We start from the raw sequence: 15,852 nt of genomic DNA, 5'->3' as shown, positions 1-15,852 counted from the left end.
AGCCCCACAGATTCTTATTGTGTTATTGTTAAAGACAAGCACGTTACCTCGGCCACTTACTTCTCATGTTCACATCAATGGGATTGACACTTGCAGCATGGACTTTAATGATCACTTCATTCGGATAGCTGATGATGGGCAGCAGCACGTTTTCATTGAAGCGGAGAACATCGTTGTCCCCATATTTGTCAATGACCCAGGCTGGCATAACCGTGTTCCTCCGACACGAGGAATGGACCCCCCTGCCAACATCCACTATTATACGGGGTCGTCTACACAGATGGGCAACAGATCTCCTGCACACAATGTTCATCCTGATCAGCCTGGTGCTCCTCAAGAGAATTACAATACATGAACGACTCTGCAGCACTGTCACATGCACGGTCCTACAGAAACACTGTCACGAGTCTCCAGCGCTGCACTTCATGTCATTAACACAAGAACAAAGATACAGCGTGAATCTTTCAGTCAGCTGTTTAAATCGGCCCACATAAGTCCCATGTGTGACACCCTGCCGCTCTCAGCACTCCGACTTCACTTCTTACTTCTCCACAAATTCATGCGTTGTCCCCTCTACGTCCTTTATGCACTTCCGCGTTCCGAGCCTCGTTCCCGCCTCGTCCAATTACAGCGTCGAATACTAGACTGCCAACCAATCAGAAGCGCTGTAGTTTCTGGACACTTATTTGCCAACCAACATATGTCGGCTTCCTGTACTATGCCAGGTCTCTGTGTGTGCAGTGTGTGGCAGAGATTATAAGGCATGCTCGGCCCCAGTTTGCGGGAGGTAAGTACAGAGAGTAAAATATTGGACAGTTACTGCGGGTTTTGTTTCCCTTTGGCTATAGCTGTCAGGGTTTTACTTTAGGCTGCTGTAATGTGAAGACAGATATAACACACAGCAGAAAATATTACCACCATAAATTCTTATAGAAATTGGTCATATTTTGTCCAAATATTACTATATATTGATATATATCTAGAGGACAACATGCTGTATGTACCCGGATACTACAGAGGTCACAGCAGTAATGCAGGGCGCACTGGTATCAATTCAAGAAGAAAGCTCTGCACTCAGAAGATTTACTAATCCTGGGCAATAGACTGCATAAAGCTAAAGGGCATTGTGCAGGCGACACGAGACATTGAGCTCACTGAGTGGCAGCAGTGCTGTCGGCGTGAGCCATTGAGCTCACTGAGTGGCAGCAGTGCTGTCGGCGTGGGCCATTGAGCTCACTGAGTGGCAGCAGTGCTGTCGGCGTGAGCCATTGAGCTCTCTGAGTGGCAGCAGTGCTGTCGGCGTGAGCCATTGAGCTCTCTGAGTGGCAGCGGTGCGAGCCATTGAGCTCTCTGAGTGGCAGCGGTGCTGTCGGCGTGAGCCATTGAGCTCTCTGAGTGGCTGCAGTGCTGTCAGCGTGAGCCATTGAGCTCTCTGAGTGGCAGCGGTGCTGTCGGCATGGGCCATTGAGCTCTCTGAGTGGCAGCGGTGCTGTCGGCGTGAGCCATTGAGCTCTCTGAGTGGCTGCAGTGCTGTCAGCGCTGCAGATGAACAGCAGAGTGGCGGAGAATCAGTAGTGAACTTGGGAAGAATTGTTATGAGTGGCGGAAGGCACTAAAAAAAATAAATAATTAAAGTGCCTTCGCCACTCAGGGTCCACCGTGCGGCAGATGGCAAAACCGCTGCTAAGGGAGGCAGTGCACTACAGCGGTAGTGTGCACAGGGTTCTAAATCACCCAAGTGCAAAAGAGGCAGTCTCTGTTATGGGACACAGAGCTGCACAGAAAAATAATAAAGAAAAGGTAACGCTGAGCCTGTTAAACGCACAGGGACACAGCGGCACACGTACGGTAGCCGAGCACAGGAGTAGTTAAAGTGGCACTACAACCAAACGGACTTACCATGAATGAGCGTGTGCACGGCGTCGCAACTGCGAACGCCACAGAAGTCTGCAACCGCAATAACGCAAGCGCGATGCAGGACGCTTTGCTGCTGAGATGGCTGAAGCTTGAGCGCGCTGGCGCTAGCGCTGCTACTGGCTGACCCAATCACTCACTCGTAATAACCGAGGGAAGGGGTTTCATAATAAGTCATCCACCAGACCAAGCATCCATCAACAAACATACTGCAGCAAGTATCAGAAAATACTAGCGCATGGCATAACGGCCATGCGCACTTTTTATAGTGACCGGGACCTTCCGGAAATCTCCAGAGACCTGAGCTGAACCAATGGAATCAGGAGCAGGACCTGAGCACCTGACTCCTGAGCTCCAATGGGAGCTCATTCCAGGAGCATGCTCACAAGCTGGCAGAAAGGACTTAGCCTCTGGAGTTGAATGTGAGGATCTGGATCTCTGCATTAGTATGGCAGGACACAGATTCCTAACAAGAATAAACGGAAGTTTTATTTTTTATTTTTTTTTTTTACTATATATCTACCAACACTTACAGCCCAATGTCTTCTGATAGGGAACACCCCTTTTAAGACCCATTTAGACAAGGCAATACTTGGTGAACAAGTGTTCATAAGACTTGATCTCTGGTTGCAATGATTTTCATGCATGCATAAAAATCATCGTTACCGTTATTTCCGGTGTAAACAGCTGACATGATATTCTATGCACATTGAATGATCGACTTGTGTAGTTACGCCATTTAATTGAACATTCTCAAAATGCAAGAAATCTATCACAGTGGCTCATGGTGTGGATGATAAATCTAGTTCCTTCTTGAGACTGTCTAGTCTATGGGTCCCTTTACACTGACTAACCAGCAGCACGATACCACTGCTGGTCAATACAATATTAATGTATTAACGATCCGCAGTCGTTTGAACGCAGACCCCATAGTAAAGGATCTATAGTAGATAGCTCAGTATGCTTAGGCTGCCATTGTCCTGTTTACAAAGAACATGGACAGCTGAGAACAATGATCGTTTATGCCACATAAGGATCATTTCACCTGATGAACATGCGGTTTGCCCATTCACCGTGTGATCAGCGGCCTATTTACACAACAGGATAACCATGAAAAACGAGTGTTTTTTCTTAACGCTTGTTCACAATTGTATTGCAATGTAAGTGCCCCTTAAGTTTATATGCCCTAATGCCATCTATTTATTGGCTGTCTTTTTAAATATTTTTTAAGCCAAAATGGAGCACACCCTTAGGCCAGGTTCAGACGACCATATCTAAAAGCAGGCTTCTCAATGCCACAAATTACTGCTTTAATTGTCTTCATAAGCCAGTCAATGTGCTTATAGCAAGAGGATGTCTGCATTTACATGCACTAGTCTGGTCTATAAAGCTAGCCAGACTAATGCATGCTTCAATTTTTTTAATTTGTTTGGATTATTGGCCCATGGGAAAAATCGCTGGTCTGTACAGGCACACCAGTTATTGGATTGTTCAGTATTAGGACTGAAAATACAGCTATGTGAACCCAGTCTAAAACCTGGGGCAATTTTTGCTATCAGTTTTTCTCGCCTGTCAGACCTTGATAACTCCTTCATATTCAGTGCTACATATTGCCAGTTTCCTGGGGTGTCACATGAATGCTGCAGCCAATCAACATCCATTGATTTCTTGTATCATTCACATTCCGTCCAATCCAAACCTGAAGAAACACTGACGTATCTTCTGGATGTTGATGCGAGAAAACCTTCAAGGGGTTGTCCTGGACTTTAACTTTTATATTAAGATATGTTAGGACGGGTCATCAAGGTCTGATCAGTGGGGGTGTGACACCGGCGCTCCCACCGATCAATTGTTCCTGATGTCAGCAGCTGGAACTACATAGCTTCGGAGCTGCACAGCTCCATTGACAGAATAGTGGCCGCGGCGAGGTACTGCACATCCACCCCCTATCGATCTGAATTTCTAGCGCAGTTCCATAGCTGAGCAGTTCAAGATGACACGGAAACAACTGGTACCCAGTTTTATACCCCCACTAATCAGACATTGATGACCTATCCAAAACATTCCCTTTCAGGAGACACAGTGCTGAGAATGCCTGTCTGGAAGGTTGAGTACTGCTTTTATATAAGGTTGACGTCTAAAACTTTGTTTGGGCATCTCTGGTCAAAATTACTGTTATTGTGAACAGTTAAGCAACTTGAAGATTAAATGATCTCTAAAAGGCCTAAAGTTAAAGATGAGACATTTCCTTTGTGTTTGAGGCAAAAAATAAAATATTGTCATTTTTTACATTTTAAAAATTACTAAAAGGAAATCTCCAATGCAAAAGTTTGGTCACCATTGGAAATTTGTGTGCACATGTAACTTAGACCGAGGTTTCGGACCTTAGTCTTCTAGGGTTATGGCCTGTTTACTATCATTGTTAGGAAAGGCCAGGAGAAGGCTATAAGAAGATAGGAAAGTGTTTTCAAGTTGCCCTTTCCTCATTTAGAAATGTAATTAAGAAATGGCAGCTAACGAACTGTGGAAGACAACATAAGGTCTGGAAGACCAAGCAAAATTTCAGTGAGAGCTGTTTGTAGGATTGCTAGATAAACAAATGAGAACCCCCTTGGAGTTGTGGTACATTGTGTAGGTGTCTCTGAACAGTAGAACAAATATGGCCTGCATGGAAGTCATCACATGAAAACCTCTCCTGCATCCTCACCATAAAATTCAGTGTCAGACGTATGCAAAACATCTAAACAAGCCTGTTGCATTTTGGAAACAAGTTCTGTGGACCAATGAGATTAAAATAGAACTTTGGCCACAATGAACAATGTGTGGAATAAAAGGTCACAGAATTTCAGGGAAGCAACATCTTGTCAACCATTAAACATGGGGAAGGATCAATCATGCTTTGGGGTTGTGTTGCAGCTAGTAGCACGGGGAACATTTCATGGGTAGAGGGAAGAATGGATGCAATGAGATTTCAGCAAATTCTTGAAGCAAACATAACACCATCTGTAAAAATAAACACATAAAAAAAACTAAAATTGAAAAGTGAATGGCTTCTACTAATGGACGATGGTCCTAAACACATCAAAATCCGCAATAGACTACGTCATAAGGCACAAGCTGAAGGTTTTACAATGGCCCTCACAGTTCCCTGATCTGAACATCATTGTATATCTGTGACTAGTCCTCAGAATAGCAGTGCATGCAAGAAGACCCCTGTAACCTCACAAGTGGAAGAATTTTCCAAGAAAGAATGGATGAAAATTCCTCAAACAAGAATTGAAAGACTCTTGTCTGGCTACAAAAAAGTGTTTACAAGCTGTGATACTTTCAAAAGGGGGTGCTACTAGTACTAGCTTTGCAGGGTGCCTAAACTTTTGCATCAGCCTATTTTCTTTTTGTAATTTAAAAAAAAAAATGAAAATACTTTTTTTTGTTTTGCCTAAAATGCAAAGGAAATGTGTCGTCATTAACTTTAGGCCTTTTAGGGATCATTTCATCTTCAACTTGCTTACCTGTTCACAATGACAGTAATTTTGACCAGGGGTGCCCAAACTTTTACATGCCCCTGTATGTGATTCATATACACATACCACTTATGGAGTTTTTTTTTCGCCCTTAAGTCTTTTATTAAGGGTTGTACAATGAAATCACTGTAAGTTTATGCAGGTTTTGTATGTTTCTACTCACCGACCACATGCAGACTTGCATGTTAGAACCTTTTCTGTTTATGCTTTACGTACATAAAACTGTGAATAATCTCTGATCTTGTATTTCACAGGCAGCTGCTGCCTTTAGACTTGGACAGCTGAATCCTACAGAGTTATGTCAGAAGTGTCTATCATTTATTAAGGAAACGACATTTCTCAATTCTTACATAACTGTAACTGAAGAGGTTGCCCTAAAACAGGCGGCAGAAGCAGACAAGCGTTTTAAACAAGGTGGGGTTTAATAGCAAAAAAGAATTAATCATTGTAAAAAGTAAGGAAAATAAAGGGTATCGAAAATGTGTGAACTACGAGATCATTTGTCCAATTAAAGAAGGGGCAGCACTTACCGTTCCAGATGCAGTTGTTTATTCAGTGGCATGAGCACAAGTCGGCGGGCGAGGTGGATGTCGGACTACTGGCCTTGTCCTATAGGCGGGATTTACATAGAGCGCGGAAGTGTTTTGAAACGTTTTTAGGACGTATACGGGGGAGTCGGGGTTATATACCCCTTTATGGAATGCAGCACAGGCGCTGATTAAGGTGCTAGTCTGCTAGTCTTAATTTAGTTATAAAAAAACTGGTGACAGGTTTCCTTTCACTCCAGAGCCTGTATTCAACTTACTGACTCGGCCAATTTGTTTCAATTCTGACCACTGTCCCTTTATGAGGTAATAGCTCTGGGACGCTTCAATGGATCCCACTGATTCTACGATTATTTTTTCGTAACATATTGTACTCCCATGATATTGTTTAATGTGACTTGTGTTTATTTGTGAAAATAACAAATTTGGTGAAAATTTTGAAAATTTCACCATTTTCACACTTAACTCTGGTTCAAGGACATAAAAATTGTCACACAAAATAAATAATACCATTTACCACATGTCGACTTTACATCACTATCAGTTTTTTTTTTGTGAAGCATAATTTTTTTTTTGTTAGAAGGGTTAAAAGTTGATTAGCAATTTATTATTTTTTGATCAAATTTTATAAAACCTTTTTTTACGGACCACATCACATTTGAAGTGACTTTGAGGGGCCTTTATGATAGAAAATACCCCAAAGTTCCACCATTCTAAAACCTGCACCCCTCAAAGTGCTCAAACAGCATTCAAGATTTTTTTGTATTCCCTTAGGTGGTTTATGGGAATTAAAGCAATGTAGAAAGAAAAAATGAACATTTTCCTTTATTTCACAAAAATGTTACTTTAGCCCCATTTCTTTTATTTTCACAAGGCTAGCAGAAGAAAATGGACGCCCATATTTGTTGTGCAATTTCTCCTGAGTACGCCAATACCTAATATATGGGTGAAAACTACTGTTTGGGTGCACGACAGGGCTCGGAAGGGAAGCGGTACCGTTTGACTTTTTGAACGCAAAATTGGCTGGAATCGAGAGCAGTTGCCATGTCGCCTTTTGAGGAGCCCCTGGTGTACCTAAACAATGGAAACCCCCAACAAGTGACCCCATTTTGGAAAATACACCCCTCATGGAATTTATCTAGAGGCAAAGTTATAGTAATGATGATAATGCTTTTGGATTTACCAGTGTATGAATTTATAACGTGATGGTATGTGTAAGTTGTGCGGAGTACATCCGATTATAAAAGTGTGTTGTGTCAATAGGTTAAAACTAAATTTTATTAGTTTATGGATGTGTGGTACGCTTTGAAGCAATCCTTAACCCCATCACCCCTAGTCTGTTTTCACCTTTATGACCAGGCCAAATTTTTGCAATTCTGACCAGTGTCTCTTTATGTGGTTATAAATAACTCTGGAACGGTTCAGCAGATCCCACTGATTTGACATACAATGGGGAAAAAAAGTATTTAGTCAGCCACCAATTGTGTAAGTTCTCCCTCTTAAAAAGATGATAGAGGCCTGAAATTGACATCATAGGTAGACCACAACTATGAGAGTCAAAATGAGAAAATATATCCAGAAAACCACCTTGTCTGATTTGGCAAGATTTATGTTGCAAATTACAAAGTACATATACTATTAAGGTCAAGTGACCAAAATTATTTTGAGCCCATTGAGGATTACTAAAAATTAGGACAAAGTGCCAGGTGCTGCAAAACCCATGTTGAATGTGCAAAAATAAAATCAACTGGACTAAAATTTAAGCCATGTGGCTGACAAGCCAGTGTGCAAACTGCAAAAACAATTACCGTACTTATTTACTGGGCTAAAGTATACGCCATGTGGTTGGACCACTGATTGTATAAGTTGCAAGGTGAATACATGAAGGTTACTTACATTGGTAAAGTGCAGTTTTATGATATACCCTTGCTACACCCCGACAGCGCCATTTCGCCTACCAGGCTTCTTCAATAAGGGGGCATGCCAGTAAATACATGATTGTGCATCTTTTTTGAGCATATCTTTTTCAAATTAACATGTATACATCCCTCTTTTAGCAAGATTGTTTCATGGTAGCTACTTTTATGCTGCTTAATTCATAGTTTTGTCCTTTTGTTTGCCTTGTGCTACTTTTGATGAAATACCTTTGTTCTTAAAAATCTCTTGGTGTAACAATTTTAATTATACTTATTTATAAATAAACTTTTGAAATTTTACATTTTTCATGTTTATGCTTCTTCAAATCCCTTTAAATGAATTGGGATTTTGTGTCTTATGATTTTGTGTGAAGTTAAACCATGCATTCGAGGATTTTGTGATATTAACCCTCATGGAACTTATCTAGATGTGTGGGGAGCAGCTTGAAACCCCAGGTGCTTCACAGAAGTTTTTTAATGTTGAGCCATGAAGATAAAATAATTGCATTTTCTCCACAAAAAATGTATTTTACCCCCAAAGTTTGCATTTTAACAAGGGTAACAGGAGGAATTGCACCATACAATTTGTTTTGCAATTTCTCCTCAGTACGCTGATACCCAAAATGTGGGGGAAAACTACTGTTTGGGCGCACAGCAGGTCTTGAAAGGGAAGAAACGCCATTTGACTTTTTGAATGCAAAAAGTGCTGGAATAATTAATGGACTATGTAGGGGTAAAATACTGTATAGGATGACAGCAGAGCTCCGAATGGAAGGAGTCATGTTTTGGAATGGAGATTTTAATGGAATGGTCTGCCGGTGTCGTGTCTCTTTTTGAGCGCCCCCTGATGTGCCTAAATGGTGGAAAACGCCTACAAGTGACACCATTTTGGTAGCTAGACCAGTCAAGGAATTTATCTAGATGTGTGTTGAGCACCTAGTATCCCCAGCTGCTTTCCAGAACTTTGTAATATAGCAGTGAAAATAAAAAAACACATTTTTCCCAAACCAATTTTATTTTAGCCCCATTTTTTTTATTTTCACATGGATAGCAAAAGAAAATGGACCCCAAAATTTGCTGTGCAATTTCTCCAGTTACCCCATATGTGGTTAAAAACTACTTTTGAGGCACAGTGCAAAGCTTGGAAGAGAAGAAGCGCCATATTGGAGTTCACATTTTGCTGGACTGGTTTGAGGGTGCCATGTCACAATTGGCAGAGCCCCTGAGGTGTCAGAACATCCGAACCCCCCCATAAGAAACCCCATTTTACAAACGACACCTCTCAATGAATTCATTTAGGGGTGCAATGATCATGTTGACACCACAGGTGGGTCACAGTATTTTATCCTAGTGGGCATTGAAGAAAAACATTTTTATATTTTTACCACCAAAATTTTGTTTTAGTTCCATATTTTACATTTTTGCATGGGGATATGGGTAAAAATGGCACCAAAATTTGTTTGACAATTCTTGCTGAATGTAGAAATGCCCCATATGTGAATGTAAAGTACTGCTTAGTAGAGTTGAGCGACTTTGGTCGGATCGGGTTTCATGAAACAAAATTTGTTTCAGATGAAACTGGTCCGACTAGGGCAAAAGAAGTCGGAGTTTCGTCCGAAACCCGACCCCAATGCAAGTCAATGGGAAATAAAAGTCGGCATTGAGAGGATACAAAACACAAGCCGCGGAGACACCATCACATGTTTCTCAACGCAAGCAATGACTAGCCAGGTCTTTCCCCGGGAAGGAACAACCACGGGAAGGGCAGTCTCCAATGAAGGAAACCACCTATGCCAAAACATGGTATCCATCCACAGACAGCTGTTTCGGGGTATTGCCCCTCATCAGTGTGGAGTAGGAAACTGGCTAGTAGGAGCAATGCCTAGTAAAAGACTGAAAAATGAGGATGAATGAACTCATGGAGATCAACATCCAACACTGCGGAGACACCATCACATGTTTCTCAATGCAGTGCACGAACCAATCTATTGGCATGAATATCAGAGGCAGAGACCCAAGAATTATCCTCCTGGCCATAACCCTTCCATTTGACCAAATACTGGAGTCTCCGTTTAACCAAACGAGAATCCAATATTTCCTCTACCTCATATTCCACATTGCCTTCAACCAACACAGGGTCAGGAGGTGCTGCCATAGGAACCACTGGCTCAACAAACCTCTTCAACAGTGATTTGTGAAATACGTTATGGATCTTGAGCATAACTGGAAGAGCCAATCGAAAAGAAACAGGATTAAGAATCTCCAAAATCTTATAAGGTCCAATAAATCTTGGCTTAAATTTTGGAGATGCAACCTTCATAGGAATATTCTTAGACGACAACCAAACCATATCACCCACTTTAAACCGGGGACCAATGGTCCTATGCCGGTTGGAAAATCGCTGGGCCTTTTCCTGAGAGAGTGACAACCTATCCACCACTTGGTCCCATATCTGCTGCATTCTCTCAACCACAGTGTCCACACCTGGGCAGGACGAAGATTCCACTTGCCCTGAAGAGAATCGAGGATGAAACCCAAAATTACTGAAAAAGGGTAACATCAAAGTGGCAGAACTAGCTCTATTGTTCAGCGCGAATTTGGCCAAGGGCAAAAATGAGACCCAATCTTCATGATCAGCAGATATAAAACATCTTAAATAAAACTCCAAGGTCTAGTTTGTTCTCTCAGTCTGTCCATTGGTCTGGGGATGAAACGCTGAGGAGAAGGATAACTGAATTCCCAGACTGGAACAAAAGGCTTTCCAGAATCTGGAAACAAACTGAACTCCTCTGTCGGACATAATGTTCTCAGGAATCCCATGTAACCGAACCACCTGTTGTAAAAACAAGGGCACCAACTCAGCGGAAGATGGCAACTTTGGGAGTGGTACAAGATGGACCATCTTTGAAAATCTATCACAAATCATCCAGATAACAGACATCCGCTGAGAGACATGAAGATCAGAAATAAAATCCATTGAGATATGGGTCCATGGCCTCTTGGGCACCGGCAGGGGCATCAGCAACCCACTAGAACGAGAACAGAGTTTACACCGAGAACCGAGAAGGCACAGGGATTCATCTTAGAAGTCACAGGGTCTTTTTGGGACAAAACAGCTCCTGCACCAATCTCGGAAGCATCTACCTCCACCTGAAATGGAAGTGAGACATCAGGTTGCTGTAAAACCGGAGATGAAGTAAATCTCCTCTTAAGCTCCTGAAATGCTGAGACAGCCTCAGGAGACCAATTCAGCACATCAGCGCCCTTCTTGGTCAGATCAGTCAGTGGTTTTACAATACCAGAAAAATTACATATAAATTTACGATAGAAATTAGCAAAACCCAAAAACTTCTGGAGGGCCTTCAAAGAAGTAGGCTGAACTCAATCATAAATGGCCTGTATCTTGGCCGGGTCCATTTCAATAGTTGATGGAGACAAGATAAATCCCAAAAATGAAATCCTCTGTACACCAAAGAGGCATTTCGATCCCTTAACAAACAGGGAATTCTCCCTCAAAATCCGGAACACAGTCCGGATGTGTTCCACATGTGAATCCCAATCACTAGAAAAGATCAAAATATCATCCAGATAGATGATCAAAAACTTATCCACAAAGTCACGGTAAATATCATTCATAAAGGACTGGAAGACAGAAGGGCATTAGTGAGCCCAAAAGGCATCACCAGGTACTCAAAATGTCCCTCCGGAGTATTAAACGCCGTCTTCCATTGATCCCCGTGCTTGATGCGAATAAGATTATACGCCCCCCTGAGGTCAAGCTTAGTAAACCAGCAGGCACTCTTAACTCTGGAGAATAAATCAGACATCAGAGGTAACGGGTACTGATATTTAACCGTCATCTTGTTAAGGGAGCGATAATCAATACACGGTCTTAATGAAGCATCTTTCTTGGCCACAAAAAAACCCCCAGCACCTAAAGGTGACGAGGATGGTCTAATATGACCCTTTTCCAACGACTCCTTAATATAGGATCGCATAGCATCATGTTCGGGTACTGATAAGTTGAAAAGCCGACCCTTGGGAAATTTACACCCAGGCATCAACTCAATTGCGAAGTCATAACTCCTATGAGGCCCTTGAGATGCATATTCCATACCTTAATCTTCAGTCATGGGTTGCTGCCGGAATTGTGAGTCTGGGAGACCTGGTGGGGAGTGGTGGGTTAATCCCATTTGACCAACTGGCTGCTGAGTATCCGGCCACCCGGAGGTGTTTTTACCAATACCTACAAATACGTCATATGTTGCATAATTAACCGGACTCGGTTTTTTTCAATTCACAACTAAATAACACAGTTAACGGTTATTTTCTGCTGCCTGATTCTGGCCCAAGAGGTATCTCATTATTATATAGAGCCCTGAATGACCCGCCGGATAATACAAAACTGCCCTATATGATCAGGTGGGAGCGGGATCTTGGTTTTCTCTCCGAACCTGTTGACTGGGAGGAAGGATTGTGTGAAGTTGTAGGGGTCTCTTCATGTGTGAACCATCTGGAGCAGTTGAAAAAGACGCACCTGAGATGGTACCAGTTCCCGGTCCGAACGGCAAATTTTGGAGCTGGTGGGTCTGGTGAATGCTGGAGATGGTGTGGGATGAGGGGTACTCTTGAGCATACTTGGTGGTCCTGTCCGGTGCTCCAGCCTTGGTGGAGGGGTGTTGATTAATTGATCTCACAAGTCTTGGGTATCCAGATGACTCTGACCTCAAGCCAGGCCATTTTACACATTGGCCTGAACGAAATTCCTCATATTCTCAGAGGTACGCTGTCACATATTTTGATAGCTGCTAGAGTGTTGACAGCGGCTAGATGGAAAGATCCCACCCCCCCAGAGGTTGCAGGACTAATTGATAGAATTAACACTCACTGCCAGCTTGAACTAGCACTAGCTCACTCGATGACCGCCATAATAAAAAGACAGAACATTTGGCACCCCTGGATACATAGTAGACACTCCACGGTTGCCCCGCTCCAGCCTGCTTAGCCGTATATAATTAAGATGCCGGATATTGGATATTGGATGATGTTTGTTTTCTTTCCTTTTTTGGAATATATTACTGTACTGCAGAACACTGAGACTTATGTGTACTTGCTGTTACACATAGTTCTATCGATGCCACTAATGCCTGTTCCTCCCCTCACCCCTCCCCCCCCCTTCCTTTCCTGTTTTTCATTTGTCGGCCCCCACTTTCTGCTCCTTATTTTCTCCTCTCGTTCCCCTAGTTTCATATATATGGTGGTTGTAACTATGGTTGTCATTGTTTTGACTTGTTTTCTTGTTCAACCTCAATAAAAATAATTGGGAAAAAAAAAGAAAAAAAATAACTCCTATGAGGAGGCAAAGATGCAAACTTACTCTCACTAAATACATCATAAAAATCGGCCAGATAATCAGGAATATCATGAGACTGAGGAGAGGTGGAGAAAACAGGAGCGTCCCTAAGAACACACTGACAACCCCAACTCACCACAGACCCAGATTTCCAATCCAAAACTGGATTATGAGTTTGCAACCAGGGAAAACCCAGAACAATAGTATCAAGCAAATTATGCAGCACCAAAAATTTGCAATTTTCTTGGTGGTCTGGGGCAACCCGCATCGTCACCTGGGTCCAAAACTGAGGTTTATTCTCCGCCAAAGGAGTAGCATCAATACCCCTCAAAGGAATAGGCGTCCGCAGAGGCGTCATGGAAAAACCACAACGTTTAGCAAAGTCCAAATCCATCAGATTCAACGCTGCTCCTGAATCCACAAAAGCCTTAGTGGAAAACGTGGATAAGGAGCAGATCAGAGTAATTGCCAAAAGGAACTTAGGTTGTACACTGCCCACAGCAAATGTGTGTGCAAACCATTTCTCTCTTTTAGGGCAGACAGAAGACAGAAATAGTATAAGAGGCATCTCCACAGAAAAAACACAGCTTATTACGCCTTCTAAACGCCTGACGTTGCGCCCTAGACAAAACCCCATCACATTGCATAGGTTCAGACGTTTGTTCAAAAGGTGGCAGCGCCTCCAGTGTAGTTTTACGTTCACGTAAACGCCGGTCAACTTGAATGGCTAATGACATGGAATCATCCAGACCAGAGGGAACAGGAAATCCCACCATAACATCTTTTACGGTCTCTGATAAACCCTTCCGAAAGAGAGCTGCCAAAGCACTATCATTCCATGTAGTAAGGACCGCCCACTTTCAGAATTTTTGACAGTATAACTCTGCAGAATCCTGACCCTGGTTTAATGCCAACAGGGTTCTCTCAGCTTGATCAACAGCATTAGGTTCATCATACAACAAACCCAAGGCTTGAAAAAATGCATCCACATTAGTCACAGTAGGATTTTCAGGTGTCAGAGAAGAAGCCCAATCCTGGGGATCACCGCGCAGCAAGGAGATGACAATTTTAACCTGCTGCGCAGAGCTCCCCAATGAGTTAGGCTTCAAGGCAAGAAATAATTTACAATTCTTAAAATTCAGAAATTTAGACCGATCCCCAGAAAACACGTCAGGAGTAGGGATCTTAGGTTCAGCAGCATGTGACTGAATGAGGTAGGTGGAAATTCCCTGCACTTCAGCAGCAAGTTGCTCCACACGATCAGACAATTGCTTAATCTCCATTAGGGAAAAAAAAAATCCTCCTACTGCCCCAGAGAAAAAGAGGAAAAAATACATATAAAAAAAAATTCTGACACTTTTTTTTTAACAACTTTTTCCTGCTTTTGAGTACCCTAGAATCTGCGGTATGGCTGGTGATTCTGTTATGAATGGGTCACCGAGGAGGAAAAAAACTAAAAATGATCAGCCCAGAAAAACCAGAGAGGTTGATAACTATGCAGATTGCAGATCCCTGATCCTAACCACACAACTAGCAGCAGCCGTGGAGCGTACCTACGATGAACCTAGACGCCTCGTCACGGCCGGAGGAGTAAATAAGCGTAAAGCAAGAAAAGGGGAAAACTAACCGCCCCAGAGCAGACCCTAAAGGAATAGACAGCCCCCACACATGTATTGACGGTGAAACAAGATGAAAACACAAACACAGGCAGGAAAATAGGCTGAGCAAACGATGGGGCCCAAACTAACTAGAAAGGAGAGGAAAGGAAAGACACTGTCTGCAATCTGCCCAAAACCCTACAAAATAATGTCCAACACTTCTGATAACAAAATAAACCCTGAAGTCACTAGACTTCTCCCACTATATCAGCACTCTGAAATATTCTGAGACAGAGCAAAAAGAGGCCAATCTAATAAGGGACAAATAGCAAATTGGCAAATACAGATAAATAAGAGTGGAAATTCAGCACAACCCCAGCCAGGGCTGGCTGACCACACAAAAAACTGAATAGAACAACAAAATCAAGTGCGAACATTTGCAGAGAAACTTAGCTTGAGCTGACTGGAACAGAGCTGAGAACCAAGACCTGACAAGCAGAAGGAATCGCCAGCACCAGAGTAGGGCGTCGGCTGACTTAAATCCAATCTGAGATTCCTGAGGTCCAATCGTCATCCTCATTATCAGGTGGCAGATGTCTACTGATTAAATCAGCCTCACTACCTCCTGTTACCACCAGAGGGAGCCTGGAAGGAGAACTCACAACTGGTAGACCAGAAAATGAACTCACAACAGCCCTCCATTGTATCGGTTTCCCTTAACTCTGTAAATTCGCCCTGCTGGAGGCAGTGTATCCAGATACACGTGTAATTATTGAAATTCGCCTGCTGGAGGCGGTGTATCCGGCTGCACGTTACATTGCTTAAACTCGCCCCGCTGGAGGCGGTGTATCCAGGGTCACAGGTGTCATAGAAATTCGCCTTGCTGGAGGCGGTGTATCCAGTCATCCGTGACATCACAGCCACATCTAAAAGATCGTTGACTTCTTTCCCTTTTCAAACGGGTCGTCTTTTTGGAGAGAAACTGGATCAGATCATTTCTGA

General features: G+C 42.8%; 2 protein-coding genes across 2 annotated transcripts in view; one reads left to right on the top strand and one right to left on the bottom strand.

Annotated features, from left to right (window-relative positions):
• Positions 1-555, bottom strand: part of RTN4IP1 (reticulon 4 interacting protein 1) — a 64,410-nt gene extending 63,855 nt beyond the window's left edge. Inside the window, exon 1 of the mRNA XM_073576083.1 lies at positions 61-555. Coding sequence (XP_073432184.1) covers positions 61-313 — 253 coding nt within the window. The 5' untranslated portion in view covers positions 314-555. The remainder of the gene's footprint in view (positions 1-60) is intronic.
• An 81-nt stretch (positions 556-636) lies between these two features.
• Positions 637-15,852, top strand: part of QRSL1 (glutaminyl-tRNA amidotransferase subunit QRSL1) — a 132,989-nt gene continuing 117,773 nt past the window's right edge. Inside the window, exons 1-2 of the mRNA XM_073576082.1 lie at positions 637-787; positions 5,693-5,852. Coding sequence (XP_073432183.1) covers positions 764-787; positions 5,693-5,852 — 184 coding nt within the window. The 5' untranslated portion in view covers positions 637-763. The remainder of the gene's footprint in view (positions 788-5,692; positions 5,853-15,852) is intronic.

The sequence above is a fragment of the Dendrobates tinctorius genome, unplaced genomic scaffold (genome assembly GCF_039654945.1).
Source record: "Dendrobates tinctorius isolate UK_male_01 unplaced genomic scaffold, ASM3965494v1 ptg000046l, whole genome shotgun sequence".
In the NCBI taxonomy this organism is placed as follows: domain Eukaryota; kingdom Metazoa; phylum Chordata; class Amphibia; order Anura; family Dendrobatidae; genus Dendrobates; species Dendrobates tinctorius.
The sequence above is the reverse complement of the archived record's forward strand: the minus strand, read 5'-3'. Positions and strand labels throughout refer to the sequence as shown.